Source organism: Hylobates moloch, unplaced genomic scaffold, assembly GCF_009828535.3.
Source record: "Hylobates moloch isolate HMO894 unplaced genomic scaffold, HMol_V3 SCAFFOLD_5, whole genome shotgun sequence".
Taxonomy (NCBI): Eukaryota; Metazoa; Chordata; class Mammalia; order Primates; family Hylobatidae; genus Hylobates; species Hylobates moloch.
This window is the reverse complement of record NW_026652280.1, coordinates 118,674,042-118,691,702: the sequence shown is the minus strand read 5'-3', so window position 1 is coordinate 118,691,702 and position 17,661 is coordinate 118,674,042. Positions and strand designations below refer to the sequence as shown.

The following is a 17,661-nucleotide window of genomic DNA, read 5'->3' as shown; positions in this document are numbered from 1 at the left end:
CTACACTGGAGCAGACTTCCTACGAACTTAGCTCTGCCACCACCAACCCAGCAGGCAAGTCGCTGAGGGTAGTGGATAGTTTTCAAACATTAAAATAACTTTGTGATCATCAACTTGCATTTTTTAACTGAGTGTGGACCATGAGTTGAGCACTGAAATGCACGTCAGTGGATAAACATGACAATAATTGAGCAGCACACAGACTTAAAATAAGGACACTGAGCAGAGAAGGACACAGAAGGACGCAGCAGTTTCCTTTGCTCTCAGGCAAGGTTTGTAAAACCAGTTTATTTTCTAAACCTTAAAGAAACAACTTAGGAAAAAAAAAAAGAATTCAAGACTCCATTTTACTAATCATGTTCCTTACAATGTTTAAACCAGTCACAATGGAATAAAAAAATTCTGTAAAAAGGTATTTCTGCATTTTTGCTATGCAACCAAACTTTTGTATAGCTCACTATACAGTAATAATACACAAAGTGAAGCAATTTTTTTTCCTTTTCTTTTTCTTGTGGCTTCCTCAAATTATGGGAGTGAAGCAAATTTTATCCAAGTGCGTTTTCTCAAGCACTCAGGTGAGGCAATATTTGCATTTAATAAGAATCACAAGCAGGGGCATATAGATCTTATTGGGCTATATCTGGATCTCAATGAACGAACTCTCCCAGTCTCTCAAGCTGGGACTCATTCACTCTAGCTCTTCCCTTCCCTTATCCCCCCTACTTCCCTAAGCCATCAACATTTGCCTATTCTACCTCATAAAACTTTAATATCTGCCTCTTATCTTCAACCCATCACTGCCTCATTTCAGACCTTCAGCATTGCTGGACCTCTGCAGCCTCCACTAATCTCACTGACACCCCCCTTCTCCATTCCAGGCCTTACCTCCTTACCTCCACACTGCTACCAGTTCACCCTGCCTATGCAGCCAACTGAGGGTGGCTCCCGCAGCAAATAACGACTACATTCACATCCCTTGACTTATTTATTTTTGTGTAAGCTCTTCTTCAGCTACATTTTTTTAAGAAGACTGTATAAATGAAGGAATGAATAGCTGTTACACACTAAATTATAATAATCCTTCTTAAAAGTAACTCTCATGCTTATAAGCTGGTAATAGACACATTTCTTCATTTGCCACATTTGTTAAGAGTTTACTATGCCTCAGTCCTGTGATAGGTGATAGAGAATTAAGATGAATGAAACATATTCCTTGCACCAAGAAGTTTGCAGTCTGGTAAAGAAATACTTACAACATAGAGATATCAACGTTATTACAGGAAAATACAAGGTACTATTAGAAAAACCAAGGCTAGAATGACGAATGACAAACCCAAGTCAGAGTATCCAAAGAAAAATTTGACATATAAAAATCACATGGTACACAGAAACACTAGAAATACAAATTTATCAGCAGAGACAAGAATATAGAGCAATTTAACATAATAATATAAAATTTATGAATTAAAAAACTAACCTTGTAAGTTAAAGAATCAAGTTTGTGATAACATTCTGATATTTCATCAGCATATGACAAGTCAGGACTGACATCCTTTTCCCCTGAAATACCATATTTTGCCTAAAACAGAGTATAGAAACATTTTATTTCTTTATAGTTTAGTTACAAAAATAGCCTTTGGTTAATGAAGACTAAGATTCTGACTTCATCATTTCATGACTCTGCATGTTATATTCTTAAATTGTACTGAACCACAAAAAAAAAGTTTCAAATGTACACACTAAGAACTAAAATCATATTATTTTGCTACTTCAGGGGCTTTACATTCAAATTCAATACAAGGTAGGTTTGAAATAATTTTAGATTAACAGTGTCAGGAAAATATTCTGCATAATTGCTAATCATGGATCCATGACCCTCATAGCTCTGTGCAAAACAACAGAGCTAGACTATTTCCATCATGGGACTGATAAGGTCTTCACACACACATGCACGAATTTTTTTTAATACCTGAGATTTTCTCATTGTTCCTGAAGCAGCGTCATAGTTAAGCATGTCTGTGGGGTCAATCCAGTCATCATCATGAGCATAACCAGCTACCAGCAACAGACATTCACAAAGGAGCAAAGAACACAGCATCCTGTATAAGGCTAAAACAATTTTTAATATATATAATGAAATAGAATTTTTTTTAATAAATTGGGTTTTGGGTTTTTATTATTATTATTATATTATTATTTTTAGAGACAGGGTCTTGCTCTGTTGCCCAGGCTGGAGTACAGTGATACAATCATAGCTCAGTGCATCCTCCAACTCCTGGGCTCAAGAGGTCCTCCTGGCGAGCTGGGACTACTGGCGTGTGCCACCACACCTGGATATTTTTTTTATTTTTTATTTTTAGTAGAGACAGGGTCTCACTATGTTATCCAGGCTGGTCTCAAACTCCTGGCCTCAACTGATCCTCCCACCCTGGCCTCCCAAAGTGCTAGGATTATAGGCATGAGCCATTGCACCCAGCCAGATTGTTTTGTAATGAAAACTACTTCCTTCTAGAGTTAAGATAACACTTTCTGAACAGTATCTAAGGAAGAAGGTACACAAAATAAAAATAAATTGGTGTTCATATATAAAAAACATGCATATATGCATAATATGCTCATTGATATAAGAAAACCGGTATTTTTCCATATGGCCCAGCAATTCCATTCCTAGGTATATACCCAAAAGGAATGAAAATATATGCCCACACAAAAACTTGTACATGAATGTTTAGAGCCACATTTTTCGTAATAGCCAAAAGGTGGGAAAAACCCAAATTTCCATCAACAGAGCCAGGTGTGGTGGCTCATACATGTAATCCCAGCACTTTGGGTAGGTGGATCACTTGAGCTCAGGAGTTCAAGACCAGGCTAGGTAATGAAAAAAATAACCAAAAAATTAGCCAGGCGTGGTAGCGCAAGCCAGTGATCCCAGCCTCTTGGGAGGCTGAGGCAGGTGGATCGCTTGAGCCTGGGAGGCAGAGGTTGCAGTGAGCCAAGATCACACCACTGCACCCCAACCCGGGTGACAGAGTGGGACCCCCATCACAGAAAAAACAACAACAACAAACAAATTTCCATTAACTGATAAATAAAACATATAGCCATGCAATGGAATATTATTCAGCCATAAAAAGGGATGAAGTACTGACACCATGCTACAACACAGATGAACCTTGAAAATGCTACATTATATGAAAGAAACCAGATATGAAAGACCACACATTATATGAGTACATATATATGAAATGTCCAGGAGAACAGGCAAATCTATTCAGGCAGAAAGTAGATTAACAGGTAGTTAAGGCTGAAGGTTTGGGAGTATAGTAGCTAAAGGGTACAGGGTTTCCTTTTGAGGTAATGAAAAATGTTCTAAAATTATGAGAATGGTTGCAAATACATGCAAATATACCCAAAACCACTGAATTGTATACTTTTTTTTCTTTTTGAGACAGGGTCTCCCTCTGTTGCCCAGGCTGGAGTGCAGTGGCACAATACCAGCTTACTGCAGCCTCAACCTCCCAGACTCAAGTGATCTGCCCACCTCAGCCTCCTGAGTAGCTGGGACTACAAGCTTGCACCACCACACCTGGCTAATTTTTTTTAATTAATTAACTTTTTTGTAGAGATAGGGTCTCACTATATTGCCCAGGCTGGTCTCAAACTCCTAGGCTCAAGCTATCCTCCCACCTCGGCCTCCCAAAGTGCCGAGATTACAGGCATGAGCCACTGCACCTGGTGGAACTGGACACTAAAATGGGTGGATTATATAGTATGCGATTTATAGCTCAATAAAGTCAATTTAAAAAAAGGTATTTTAACGAATCTCTCCCCTATTTTTTTGGTGTTTTTTTTTTTTTTTTTTGAGACAGAGTTTTGCTCTTGTTGCCCAGGCTAGAGTGCAATGGCACAATCTCGGCTCACTACAACCTCTGCCTCCCAGGTTCAAGCGATTCTCCTCCCTCAGCCTCCCAAGTGGCTGGGATTACAGGCATGTGCCACCATACTTGGCTAATTTTGTATTTTTAGTAGAGATGAGATTTCTCCATGTTGGTCAGGCTGGTCTCGAACTCCCGACCTCCACCCCGCCTTGGCCTCCCAAAGTACTGGGATTATAGGTGTGAGACACAGTGCTTGGCCCACCTGTTTTCTTTTAACAAATGAGAAATAAGAAAAGTAGGAAATTGCCAGGTGCAGTGCCTCACGCCTGTAATCCCAGCTCTGTGGGAGGCCAAGCTGGGATCACTTGAGGCCAGGAGTTTGAGAGCAGCCTGGCCAACAAGTTGAAACCCCATCTCTACTAAAAATACAAAAACTTAGCCAGGCATGGTGTTGCGTGCCTGTAATCCCAGCTACTCAGGCGGCTGAGGTGGGAGAATCGCTTGAACCCAGGAGGCAGAGGTTGCAGTGAGCCGAGATCACGCCACTGCACTCCAGCCTGGGTGACAGAGTGAGACTCCGCCTTTAAAAAAAAAAAAAAAAAAGTGGGAAATTGCAATTCAAATGAAGTGACTAAACTTCAAAACCATTCAGAGAAAATAACCTGCCTTACCTAAGCCCCTGCATAAACAGTCAAATAATTTAAACACTTAGTAACTCCTCTATGTAGCTATTTAATTAAAATTAAATAAAATTTAAAATTCAGTTCCTCATTCCCCCTAGCTACATTTCAAGCACTCAATAGTCACATATGGGTAGTGGCTACCATATTGGACAGGGTGGATACAGAACATTTGAACATTTTTATCATCGAAGAAAGTTCTGTTGGGCAACCTATCTTATACCTACTACATGTAAGAATCAGGCAAGAGAACCCCAAGATGACAAAGCCCTGGGCCCTGCCAATAAACAGCTTACAGTCTAGTTGTACAATAAAAATCACTCTAGGCTAAATTAAATACTCCTGTTCTCCATGTGCCCTGTATATTCCTCTGGCATTGGAAGCAATGAAATTAGCCATTTATCGATCTGTCTCTTCCATTAGCACAACGGCTCTCAACCTTGGCTCCATGTTAGAATCACCCGAGGAGCTTCTAAAACTCCCAATGTTTTGGCCATATCCCAAAACCATTAAATCAGAATCTCTGGGACTAGGACCCAGGCACTGGGATTTTTTTAAGCTCCCCAAGTGATTCTAATGTGTAGCCAAGATAGAAAACCACTGTTAATGTGAACTTCTCTAGGGAAAGGTAATATCCTACCTAAATCTGAAGTCACCTTCCCACTGGCCTATCTTGTCCCTCCATCTCCCCAGCCTCAACACCCAGCCCAGTGGTTGGCACGTGAAAGACATTCAGTAAATGTTTGTTAAGCAGCAAATGCAAATAAAGCCATAGCAAGGACTCAAGGATTTTAGAGGTTCAAAGGATAAAGCACATCTGGCCAGGCACAGTGGCTCACGCCCGTGACCCCAGCACTTTGGGAGGCCGAGGCGGGTGGATCACCTGAGGTCAGGAGTTCAAGACCAGCCTGACCAACATGGAGAAACCCCGTCTCTACTAAAAATACAAAATTAGCTGGGTGTGGCGGTGCATGCCTGTGATCCCAGCTACTCGGGAGGCTGAGGCAGGAGAATAACTCGAACCTGGGAGGTGGAAGTTGCGGTGAGCCAAGATCATGCTATTGCACTCCAGCCTGGGCAACCAGAGTGAAACTCCATCTCAAAAAAAAAAAAAAGAAAGAAAGCACATCCGACTGGAGAAACTGGAAAGTGGAAAGACTGCACAGGAATGGGGATTTGAGGTATGGGTAACATCTTAAGTGCTCAAGATGGGAGAGGCAGAGGGCAAAGTGTATGCTTCAGCAATTGCAATTGCGAGGATGGATACAGTGAGAGGTAGAGGTGGGTGGGTGGTGATGACACTGCTGAGGAAAAAAGCTTATGACTAACTCCCAGCACTTTGGGAGGCTGAGGCGGGCGGATCATGAGGTCAGGAGATCGAGACCGTCCTGGCTAACATGGTAAAACCCCGTCTCTACTAAAACTACAAAAAAAAAAAAATTAGCCAGGCATGGTGGCACGCACCTGTAAATCCCAGCTACTTGGGATGCTGAGGCAGGAGAATCGCTTGATCCTGGGTGGGGGACGGAGGCTGCAGTGAGCCGAGATTGTGCCACTTCACTCCAGCCTAGGTGAAAGAGTAAAACTCGGTCTCAAAAACAACAACAACAACAACTAGCACTAAGCGCACAGGAGGAGGAAAACCTGGATTCATTATCCAACAAAGAGGCCGAAGCAAAAAACGGATGTGGTACTCGGCCTAAAAGAGTGGTGGCAACCAAACCAGAAAGAACACACATGGCACACCCTGAAGATCAATTCTACAGACCTTGGCCTACCAGCAACAAAAATGCTGATGTTAATTTTAAAAAGAAATTCATAATAAGAATATGGTTGTGGACCTGACAAAAACAAGAAATGGGGAAAGGATTCCCTATTTAATAAATGGTGCTGGGAAAACTGGCTAGCCATATGTAGAAAGCTGAAACTGGATCCCTTCCTTACACCTTATACAAAAATTAATTCAAGATGGATTAAAGACTTAAATGTTAGACCTAAAACCATTAAAATCCTACAAGAAAACCTAGGCAATAACATTCAGGACATAGGCGTGGGCAAGGACTTCATGTCTAAAACACCAAAAGCAATGGCAACAAAAGCCAAAATTGACAAATGGGATCTAATTAAACTAAAGAGCTTCTGCACAGCAAAAGAAACTACCATCAGAGTGAACAGGCAACCTACAGAATGGGAGAAAATTTTTGCAACCTACTCATCTGACAAAGGGCTAATATCCAGAATCTACAATGAACTCAAACAAATTTACAAGAAAAAAACAAACAACCCCATCAAAAAGTGGGCAAAGGACATGAACAGACACTTCTCAAAAGAAGACATTTATGCAGCCAAAAAACACATGAAAAAATGCTCATCATCACTGGCCGTCAGAGAAATGCAAATCAAACCACAGTGAGATACCATCTCACACCAGTTAGAATGGCCATCATTAAAAAGTCAGGAAACAACAGGTGCTGGAGAGGATGTGGAGAAATAGGAACACTTTTACACTGTTGGTGGGACTGTAAACTAGTTCAACCATTGTGGAAGTCAGTGTGGCGATTCCTCAGGGATCTAGAACTAAAAATACCATTTGACCCAGCCATCCCATTACTGGGTATATACCCAAAGGACTATAAATCATGCTGCTATAAAGACACATGCACACGTATGTTTATTGCGGCACTATTCACAATAGCAAAGACTTGGAACCAACCCAAATGTCCAACAACGATAGACTGGATTAAGAAAATGTGGCACATATACACCATGGAATACTATGCAGCCATAAAAAATGATGAGTTCATGTCCTTTGTAGGGACATGGATGAAACTGGAAAACATCATTCTCAGTAAACTATCGGAAGGACAAAAAACCAAACACCACATGTTCTCACTCATAGGTGGGAATTGAACAATGAGAACTCATGGACACAGGAAGGGGAACATCACACTCCAGGGACTGTTGTGGGGTCGGGGGAGGGGGGAAGGACAGCATTAGGAGATATACCTAATGCTAAATGACCAGTTAATGGGTGCAGCAAAACAACATGGCACATGGATACATATGTAACAAACCGGCACATTGTGCACATGTACCCTAAAACCTAAAGTATAATAATAAAAAAAAATAAATTTAAAAAATAAATAAATAAATAAAAAAGAGATACCTGCATTCCCATGTTTATTGCAAGCATTATCCCCCATAGCCAAGATATGGAAACAAGTGTCCATTGACAATAAACAGATAAATAAAAAATAAAAAATAAAAAAAAAGAATATGGTTGTGGAAGGAGTTCAGCATTCATTTATTCAACATTTACCAAATACCTACTGTATACTGGGCACTGTCTTTGTGTGTGTGTGTGTGTGTGTGTGTGTGTGTGTGTGTGTGTGTGTGTGTGTGTGTGTGTGTGTGTGTGACGGAGTTACGCTCTTGTCACCCAGGCTGGAGTGCAATGGCATGATCTCGGCTCACTGCAACCTCTGCCTCCTGGGTTCAAACAATTCTCCTGCCTCAGCCTCCCAAGTAGCTGGGATTACAGGCATGTGCCACCATACCCAGCTGATTTTTTGTATTTTTAGTAGAAAAGGGATTTCTCCATGTTGGTCAGGATTTCTCCATGTTGGTCTTGAACTCCCAACCTCAGGTGATCCACCCACCTCAGCCTCCCAAAGTGCTGCGGTTACAGGTCTGAGCCACCGTGCTGGGCACTGTCTTAAGTGACAGGGATACCAGGAATCTACACAGACAAAGGTCTTCTTCAGGAAGCTTACATTCTAGGGGGAAAGGACAGTAAGTTGGCAAAAAACAAAAACAAAAACATGTAACTCGAGATAGTGATAAATCCTAAGAAGATAAAGCAAGACAGTGGTACATATGGATTACGCGATGCTGGGTATTTCAGGGTAGGCCCCTAAGATCTAAGACGGTCACAAATGCTTTGTCACTCTCCCCACAGAAAGATGGAGTGTATTTCCCCCTCTCCTGAATCTGGGCTGGCCCTGTGACTACCGAACCAAAATCCTTTGGTGGAAGTAGGGCTGCGATGGTTCTGGGCCTAGCCTTCAAGAGGGTCGCCTGCTTCTACTTCATTTTGGAACATGTGATGGTTAATTTTAAGTGTCAACTTGACTGGACTAAGGAATACCTAGAGAACTGGAAAGCATTCCTTCTGATGTGTCTGAAGGGATTTCCAGGGAAGACTGGTTTGTGAGTAGGTTGACTGAGTGTGGAAGATCCACCCTCAGGAGGGGCGAGCACTATTCAGTCAGCTGGGGACCCTAATACAACAAAAAAGAGAAGGCAATTTCTTTTCTCTCCTGGAGCAGGGACACTCTTCTCCTGTCATTGGACATCAGCTTTCCAGGCTTTGGACTCCCAGACTTAACACCAGTAGCCCCTAGGTTCTCAGGCCTTCAGCCTCAGACTGAAAATTACACCATAGGCTTCCCTGGTTTTAAGGCTTTCACACCTGGACTGAGCCAGGCTACTGGCCTTCCAGGGTCTCCAGCTTGTAGACAGCCTATCATGGTACTTCTCGGCACCCATAATCATGTGAGCTAACTCCCCTAATAAATCCCCTCTCATCCATCCATCCTCCCACCCTCATTGGTTCTGTCTCTCTGGAGAATCCTAAGACAGAACATATGTTTGTGGGAACACACCCCTCTTGGAAGCCAGCTGCCACCTTGCAAGAAGGCCAAGTCACATGAAGAGGCTGGGTGCAGGGGCACACTGAGCTCCCAGCCTGCAGCCAGTATCAATGGCCAGCCATGTGGGTGAGCCATCTTGGTGGTTCCAGTCCAACCTCTGGTGACTGACTTGGCGACCCAGCCAACATCATGTAGAATAAAAGAACTATCCAGCTGAGCCCAATCACACCCCATAAAACCACAACATCACCAGCAGTAATAAAAGTATTGTTTAAAGCCATTACACTTGGCCAGGCACGGTGGCTCACACCTGTAATCCCAGCACTTCGGGAGGCTGAGGCAGGCGGATCACAAGGTCAGGAGATCAAGACCATCCTGGCTAACACAGTGAAACCCCGTCTCTACTAAAAATACAAAAAATTAGCCAGGCATGGTGGCACGCGCCTGTAGTCCCAGACACTCGGGAGGCTGACGCAGAAGAATCGCTTGAACCTGGGAGGCGGAAGTTACAGTGAGCCGAGATCGCGCCACTGCACTCCAGCCTGGGTGACAGAGCAAGACTCCGTCTCAAAAAAAAAAAAAGAAGCCATTACACTTTAGAGTGGTTTGTTACATGCAAGTAGATAAACACAAGAACATTTAAGGAGAAAAACAAGATAATCTTAGGAAGATTTGGAGAACATCCAGAGAGAAGACACAGCAAGTATAGAAGCCCTGAGTGGAGAAGAAGCTGAAGCAGTCAAGGAACAGAAAGGAGGCCAGAACAGCTGGGTCTTGGGAATGAGCTGGGAGGCAGGGAGGCAGGGAGGTGGGGAGGGAGGGAGTGGTAGACCACAGTAAAGAGTGTGGTTTTTACTCTACGTGTAACAGGAAGCCACTTGAGGCTTTTAAATAGGGGCATGATAGAATCTGGTTTACATTCTAAAAGAAATTACTATGGCTACTATGTAGAGATTAGAATGGAAGATTATCAGGAAGTTAGGAGGATCTGTAGTCATCCAGTTCAGAGATGAAGGTGACATGAGCTAAAGACAGCAGCAAAGGTGATGACAAATGGTCAGATTTTTAAAATCTGTAGGTAGACCCTACTACATCTGGCAAAATGACCAGCTAATAGGTCACTAGGCATATTTCTTCTTCCGTCTGGACAAATGATGACTGTATGTCTCAGCCTCTCTGTGAAGTATGGCCATGTAACAGTTAAGTTCTAGCCAATGCAACAGGTAGAAGGGATATGCACCACATCCAAGTCTGGCCCATGAAAACCTCCCAGGTGCCTTCTCCCAACCAGGGAATGCCCAGGACACTGAGCCCTGGAGGAGGGCAGCCAAACTATGCAGGCACCTGGGCCCCTAAATGACCACCTGGAAGGCCACCCATTAAGTGGGAATATAGCTTTTCACTTTCATGTGAGCAAAAATTAATTTCCTTTATGGCATATACTGAGATATAGGGGTTTATTTCTTATAACATCTCTTGCTACTCTAATACAGAAATACACTACAGAAATTGCTGAAAATTTGGATGTAGGTAAGGACAAGTGAAGATTTGGGACGATTTCTATGTTTGTGGCCAAGGCAACTGGGAGAAGGGAAAAGACTGAGGAAGACTGCAAGTTCTGAAAGATCAAGAGTTTTGTTTGGATATAGTAAATCTGAGGTGTCCACTGATGTCCAAGTAGAGATTGTAAATATGCAGGATGAAGCTAAGGAGAGCAGTGGGACTGCATTTGAGAACCATCAGGATGCAGACAGGGTTTAAAAGAGATGATCTGGGTAAGATCACCAGAAGATCTATTATGAGGACAAAAGACTGAGTCCTGGGCAAGCCAACATTCGGGGATCAGAAAGAAGAGGAGGAACCAGCAAGAGATACTTCTAGTGAGTGCTATGAGGCAGGAAGAAAACCAAGAGAGGCTGGAATTCCAGAAGCCAAGTGAAGAAAGGAGAGAACAGACAAATATGTTGAATGCTGCTAAGAGGTCAGGCGATCAGAGGGCAGCAAACTGACCCCTGGATTTGGTACAGCAGCTTTAACAGAGAAAGACTAGCGGGAATGGTTAAAGGAATCATTCAGGTAAAGGTTTTGGATCAAAGTGACACAGTAACTTTACAGTGGTACCCCCATCTATGCTTTTGCTTTCTGAAGTTTCAGTTACCCACAGTCAACTGCAGTCTGAAAATATTAAATGGAAAATTGCAGAAGTAAACAGTTCCTAAGTTTTCAATTATGCGCAGCTCTGGGTAGTGTGAGGAACTCTCTTGCTGTCCTGTTCCATCCCACCTGGGACGATGTCCACACTGTAGGAGTCACACTCCAGTCACTTGGTATCCATCTGGGTTATCAGATCAACTGCTGTGGTATCTCAGTGCATGCATTCAAGGAATCTATACTTTACTTAATAATGGCCCTAAAGCACAGGAGTAATGATGCTGGCAATTCAGACATGTCAAAGAGAAGCCATAAAGTGCTTCCTTTAAGTGAAAAAGTGAAAGTTCTCAACTTAATAAAGGCTGGGTGTGGTGGCTCATGCCTATAATCCCAGCACTTTGGGAGGCCGAGCAGGCGGATCACTTGAACCCAGGAGTTCAAGACCAGCGTGGCCAACATGGCGAAACCCCGTCTCTACTAAAAATACAAAAATTAGCCAGGCATGGTGGTAAGCACCTGTAGTCCCGGCTACTCAGGAGGCTGAGGCAGCAGAATTGCTTAAACTCAGGAGGCGGAGGTTGTAGTGAGCCAAGATTACACCACTGCACTCTAGCCAGGGTGACAGAGCGAGACTCCATCTCAAAAAATAAATAGGCCAGGCACAGTGGCTCACGCCTATAATCCCAGGATTTGGGAGGCTGAGGTGGGCAGATCACCTGAGATCGGGAGTTCGGGATCAGCCTAACCAACATGGAGAAATCCCATCTCTACAAAAAAATACAAAATTAGCCGAGCATGGTGGCACATGCCTGTAATCCCAGCTACTCGGGAGGCTGAGGCAGGAGAATCACTTGAACCCGGGAGGCGGAGGTTGAGGTGAGCCAAGATCGCGCCATTGCACTCCAGCTTGGGCAACAACAGTGAAACACCGTCTCAAAATAAATAAATAAATAAATATACGAAAATTAGCTGGGTATGGTGGCACACACTTGTAATGCCAGCTACTTGAAAGGCTGAGACAGGAAAATCGCTTGAGCCTGGGAGATGGATGTTGAAGAGAGCTGAGAACACACCACTGTACTCCAGCCTGGGTGACAGAGTGAGAATCCAGCTCAAAAGAAAAAAAAATTAAAGAAAAAAAGCTCATATGATGAGGTTGCTAAGATCTATGTTAAGAACAAAACTTGTATCCATGAAATTGTACAGGAGGAGAAAGAAATTCATGCTAGTTTTGCTGTCGCACCTCAAGTGAAAAAATTCTAGCCACAGTACAACTGTTATTACTGCGTATTGTTATAATTTTTCTATTTTGTTAGTTATTGCTGTTAATCTCTTACTGTGCCTAACTGATAAAATTAAACTTTAGCAGAGGAATAGATGTATAGGAAATAACATAGAATATATATAAGGTTCAGTACTATCTGAAGTTTCAGGCATCTACTAGGGTCTTAGAATGTATCCCCCAAGGGTAAAGGGGGGACTCTGTACTCCAACGCACTTCTCCAACTCCTACTGCTGGCCAAGATGGAGTAACAGGGACCAGATTTACCCTCCTGCCTGAACAACCAAAGCTCTGCACAAAATATATAGAACAACAGTTTCTGGCCGGTTGTGGCGACTCACACCTGTAATCTCAGCACTTTGGGAAGCCAAGTCAGGAGGATCACTTGAGCCCAGGAGTTCGACACCAGCCTGGGCAACTTAGGGAGATTCCAGCTCTACAAAACTTAAAACAAAATTTAGCTGGGTGTGGTGGCACACGTCTATATTCCCAGCTACTTGGAGAGGCTGAGGTGGGAGGATCACTTTAGCCGGGGAGGTTGAAGCTGCATTGAGCTGTGATCACGACACTGTTCTCCAGCATGGGTGACAGAGCAAGACCCTGACTCAATTAAAAAACAAACAAACAGGCCGGGCGCGGTGGCTCACGCTTGTAATCCCAGCACTTTGGGAGGCCGAGGTGGGCAGATCATGAGGTCAGGAGATCAAGACCATGGTGAAACCCCGTCTCTACTAAAAATACAAAAAAATTAGCCGGGCGTGGTGGCGGGCGCCTGTAGTCCCAGCTACTCGGAGAGGCTGAGGCAGGAGAATGGCGTGAACCCGGGAGGCGGAGCTTGCAGTGAGCCGAGATTGCGCCACTGCACTCCAGCCTGGGCGACAGAGTGAGACTCCGTCTCAAAAACAAACAAACAAACAAACAACACTAAAACGCTGTTATGCTCTGGAGATACTTAGAAATACTGAATACTGTATACTTTATTGGAAAAATTAAGAGTTCAACTAAGGAGGAAAGCCATCGAAGAAGCAAATACCAGAGAGGAGAGTGAAGGCTAATCAGGGCAATAGAAGGCAAGCCAAAAAATGCAATGGGCAAAAACCAAGGAGGGACTTAATTTCAAGAAAGTGATATCAAGCGTATTCAATACTTCAGAGAAGTGGAGAGGAATAAAGTCTGGAAAAAAGCCATTGGATTGGTTAATTAGTTGGCCATTTATGACCTTTCAGAGAATGACAGTGAGAAGCCTAATTCTCTAAGTGGTTAAGAAGTAGGTGACAAAGGGAGTGTGTAAACTGGAGAGAGGCTCTGAGATGGGAGTGCATGAAATCAAGGTTAGGGGAAGGGTTCTTCATAGGCAATGAGGTTATACACTCCATAAACAGAAATGAATGAAGAGGGATAAAGACAAAATTTCTCAAGTAAAAAGAGAAACTGACAGATTTCATAATATGATATCAAGTGGACAGAGAAATTACTAAGAGTAATTTGCATTTCTAACACTGTATGTGAGGAGGTTAAGATGGGGGAAACGGAGATTTGGAGGGGAAAAAAAGTACTATAGGAGGCATTATACAAAGGGAAGTGAATGAAAAGCTTGTCAAGCATTGAGTTTTTTTTTCTTTTTTATAGAGACAGGGTCTTGCTATGTTGCCCAGGCTGGTCCCGAACTCCTGAGCTCAAAGGATCCCCCCCGCCCCCCACCTTGTCTTCCCAAAGTGCTGGGATTACAGGTGAGCCACCATGCCAGCCAGGCAGTTGAGTTTTGACTGTGACATCTACAAAGTCATACTATTGGCAACTATGTTACTTTCTCCAATAATGACCAGCAGTTCCATAGATTTCTCCAGGGATAGAGATTAGCAATGCAGAAATGATGTAAGACCGGAGGGTAAGACAGAATAGAAGAATCAGCTAGAAATTCAAGCCCTCCTGCCAGATCCCCATGGTCACTGACTGAAGGCTGGAACTCCTTGAGAAATCATAAAACGAATCTCACACTTTCTCCAAACAAAGCTGCATCTAAACCTGCTGAAGAGCTTGTTAAAAAAAAAGGCCGGGCGCGGTGGCTCACGCTTGTAATCCCAGCACTTTGGGAGGCCGAGGCGGGCGGATCACGAGGTCAAGAGATCGAGACCATGGTGAAACCCCGTCTCTACTAAAAATACAAAAAATTAGCCGGGCGTGGTGGCGGGCGCCTGTAGTCCCAGCTACTCGGAGAGGCTGAGGCAGGAGAATGGCGTGAACCCAGGAGGCGGAGGTTGCAGTGAGCCGAGATTGTGCCACTGCACTCCAGCCTGGGGGACAGAGCGAGACTCCGTCTCAAAAAAAAAAAAAAAAAAAAAAAAAAAGATTCTGATTCAGTAAATCTGAGGTAGGTCTGAGATTCTCCACTTCTAACAAGCTCCTGGTGATGCCACAGACCACACTCTTGAGTAGCAAAGTGTCAATCAATAGTAACCATCCTAGCTAGTTTCGTTTAATGGTGGCACCTATGTCATTCTAGTACTTGTCAGGGGATACTACTCTCTCTCTCCCGCAGTCCCTACTATTTTTACCATTTCTCTCCTGTCTCAGGCTTCGGTACTAATAATTTTTAAATTATAATATACATAATAGTAGCTAAAGGCCGGGCACGGTGGCTCACGCTTGTAATCCCAGCACCTTGGGAGGCCAAGGCGGGCAGATCACCTGAGGTTGGGAGCTCCAGCCCAGCCTGACCACCATGGAGAAACCCTGTCTCTACTAAAAATACAAAAGTAGCAGGGCGTGGTGGCGCATGCCTGTAATCCCAGCTACTCGGGAGGCTGGGGCAGGAGAATCGCTTGAACCCGGAGAGTGCAGGTTGCGGTGAGCCGAGATCGCGCCATTGCACTCCAGCCTGGGCAACAAGAGCAAAACTCCGACTTAAAAAAAAAAAAAGTAGCTAATATTTTGTTACTACATGCTAAGCACTGTTACATTAATTTAATCCTCACAAAACTACTGGAAGTAGTTACTCCTGTCTTCACTCATCTTCATTTTACAGATCACACAAAGTAACTTGCCCAAGACCACTAGGCTAGTAAGTGGTAGAATCCAGACTGGCTCTACCTAAACTGCCTCTCCAGGGCAAAAGTACTAATGGCTCTCAGGGGCTTCTCTGAGAGGATAGGGTCTTAGAGTGGAGAGGACCCGTTGGAACGACATCTCCACAGAGCGGGAAATAGGGAGAGTAGTTTATAGTAGCTACTAGACTGGAGAACTACCAGGAAACACAGATCATCGTGCAGACAGACGGCCAGGCAGTGAGTAGAAATGGGCACAAAAGAAAAAGTCTTTGGTTTCAACGAATGCACGAGTAATGGGAAAGGCAAGACTAACCTGGATTAGTAGAGTCAAATCCTGTGTTAGGCTAGAAGTACCAGGGCATAAGTCGGGAAGTTGCAACTTAGTTCGTGTGTTGATGTAGTTTCTTGGAACCATGGCTCTCAAACTTGCGAATTTGCATTTTTAACAATTTCCCAGATGACGATAAAGCTAGTCTGGGAAGAACACTTCATAATCACTATTATAAAGAAAACCTGCATTGTTTTTCACCACCCAGTTATAAACCTACAGCTTATGGTGTGTCTTTTTACACTCAAATCAGATTTGGAGCCAGGCGCGATGGCTCACGCCCGTAATCCCAGCACTTTGGGAGGCCAAGATGGAAAGATCCTTTGAGCCTAGGAGTTAGAGACAAGCCTGGGCAACACAGGGAGACCCCTTCTTTACAAATAAAATTTACAAATTAGCCGGGCGTGGTGGTGCGCACCTGTGGTCCCAGCTACTCAGGCGGCTGAGGCAGGAGAATCGCTGGAACCCAGAAGGCGGAGGTTGCAGTGGGCGGAGATAGCGCCACTGCACTCCAGCCTGGGTGACACAGCAAGACTCCGTCTCAGAAAAAAAAAAAAAAAAATCCAATTTGGAGGTTGTTTTGTGTCCGTTTTTGTTGTTGTTGTTTTTAACTGTGTTAATTCACAGATTTGAAGTTTTAGAAAATTAACTACAACTAAATCCGAGCTATTCTGCTGACAGCATTTATTCAAATTATGTTTAAAGTTTTAGAGATAACCAAAGCCAGCAGAATTCAACGTGCGCCCGGGTCTCGCTTTGCCCTCGCTGTGCCTTCTCCGCAGGCCGCTCTCTGGGCCGAGCACCTCCCCGGAATGCGCCCAACCGCGGCGGACAGGCAGCCGCCAGCGCGGGAGCTGAGGGAGGAGCCCGGGGCACCCACAGGCCGGAGAGGACGCAGCGCAGCGAGCACCGTCCCCGCCCCAGGTCGCGCCTGCGGCCTCCCCAGCGTCCGCGCCGCGAGTCCGCGGGCCCCGCCCCACCCGCCGCACAACACTCCCAACTGCACGGACTCACGTCCGGGATCCCCTGCTTGCTTCTCGAGGAAGACACCTGCCCAGGCAGGCCGCAGAAGACGTCGCACACCTTACCGCCGCCCAGCGCTTCAGCGTGGTTCCTGGGCCTCTTCATCGACTTGCTCGGCTGACGGCTGCGTGTCTCTCCCCCGTTGCGGGCCGCTGATTGGCCTCGTTGATTGGGCGGGGCTAGTAGCGGGACCGGCCTCTGCGCGCGGGTTATTTTGGCCACGGATTTTCTTTTACTTTTCATCTGCTGAACTCTTTCTGCGAAGGAAATCTCGCCTGGAACTCAAATATATACAACGGATAGGAAACATATTTTCTTACTATTAATACATTTGATAAGTTTGAATGTGTAACATTCGCCATGAAACGCAAGCATGATTTTTGTTTGTTTGAGGCAGAGTCTCACTGTGTTACAGCCCAGGCTGGAGTGCAGTGGCGCGATCTCGGCTCACTGCAACCTCTGCCTCCCGGGTTCAAGCAATTCTTCTCTCTCAGCCTCCCGAGCAGCTGGGACTACAAGCGCGCACCACCACATCCAGCTAATTTGTATTTTTAGCAGAGACGGGGTTTCACCATGTTGGCCACGCTGGTCTCGAACTCCTGACCTCAGGTGATCCTCCC

The 17,661-nt window shown here is 44.5% G+C and overlaps 1 protein-coding gene across 10 annotated transcripts in view; it reads right to left on the bottom strand.

Annotated features, from left to right (window-relative positions):
- CLCC1 (chloride channel CLIC like 1) overlaps nucleotides 1-17,167 on the bottom strand; it is a 33,237-nt gene extending 16,070 nt beyond the window's left edge. Inside the window, exons 1-5 of one of the 10 annotated variants that reach the window (XM_058439507.1) lie at nucleotides 17,033-17,162; nucleotides 16,004-16,164; nucleotides 6,023-6,125; nucleotides 1,970-2,109; nucleotides 1,478-1,579 (exon numbers count right to left, since the gene is read on the bottom strand). In XM_058439507.1, coding sequence (XP_058295490.1) covers nucleotides 1,478-1,579; nucleotides 1,970-2,098 — 231 coding nt within the window. In that variant the 5' untranslated portion in view covers nucleotides 2,099-2,109; nucleotides 6,023-6,125; nucleotides 16,004-16,164; nucleotides 17,033-17,162. Of the gene's footprint in view, nucleotides 1-1,477; nucleotides 1,580-1,969; nucleotides 2,110-6,022; nucleotides 6,126-16,003; nucleotides 16,165-17,032 lie in introns of all 10 variants that reach the window. The other 9 variants (XM_032155171.2, XM_032155169.2, XM_058439508.1 and 6 more) reach the window with 9 other exon arrangements.
- Between the last annotated feature and the right edge of the window lie 494 nt (nucleotides 17,168-17,661).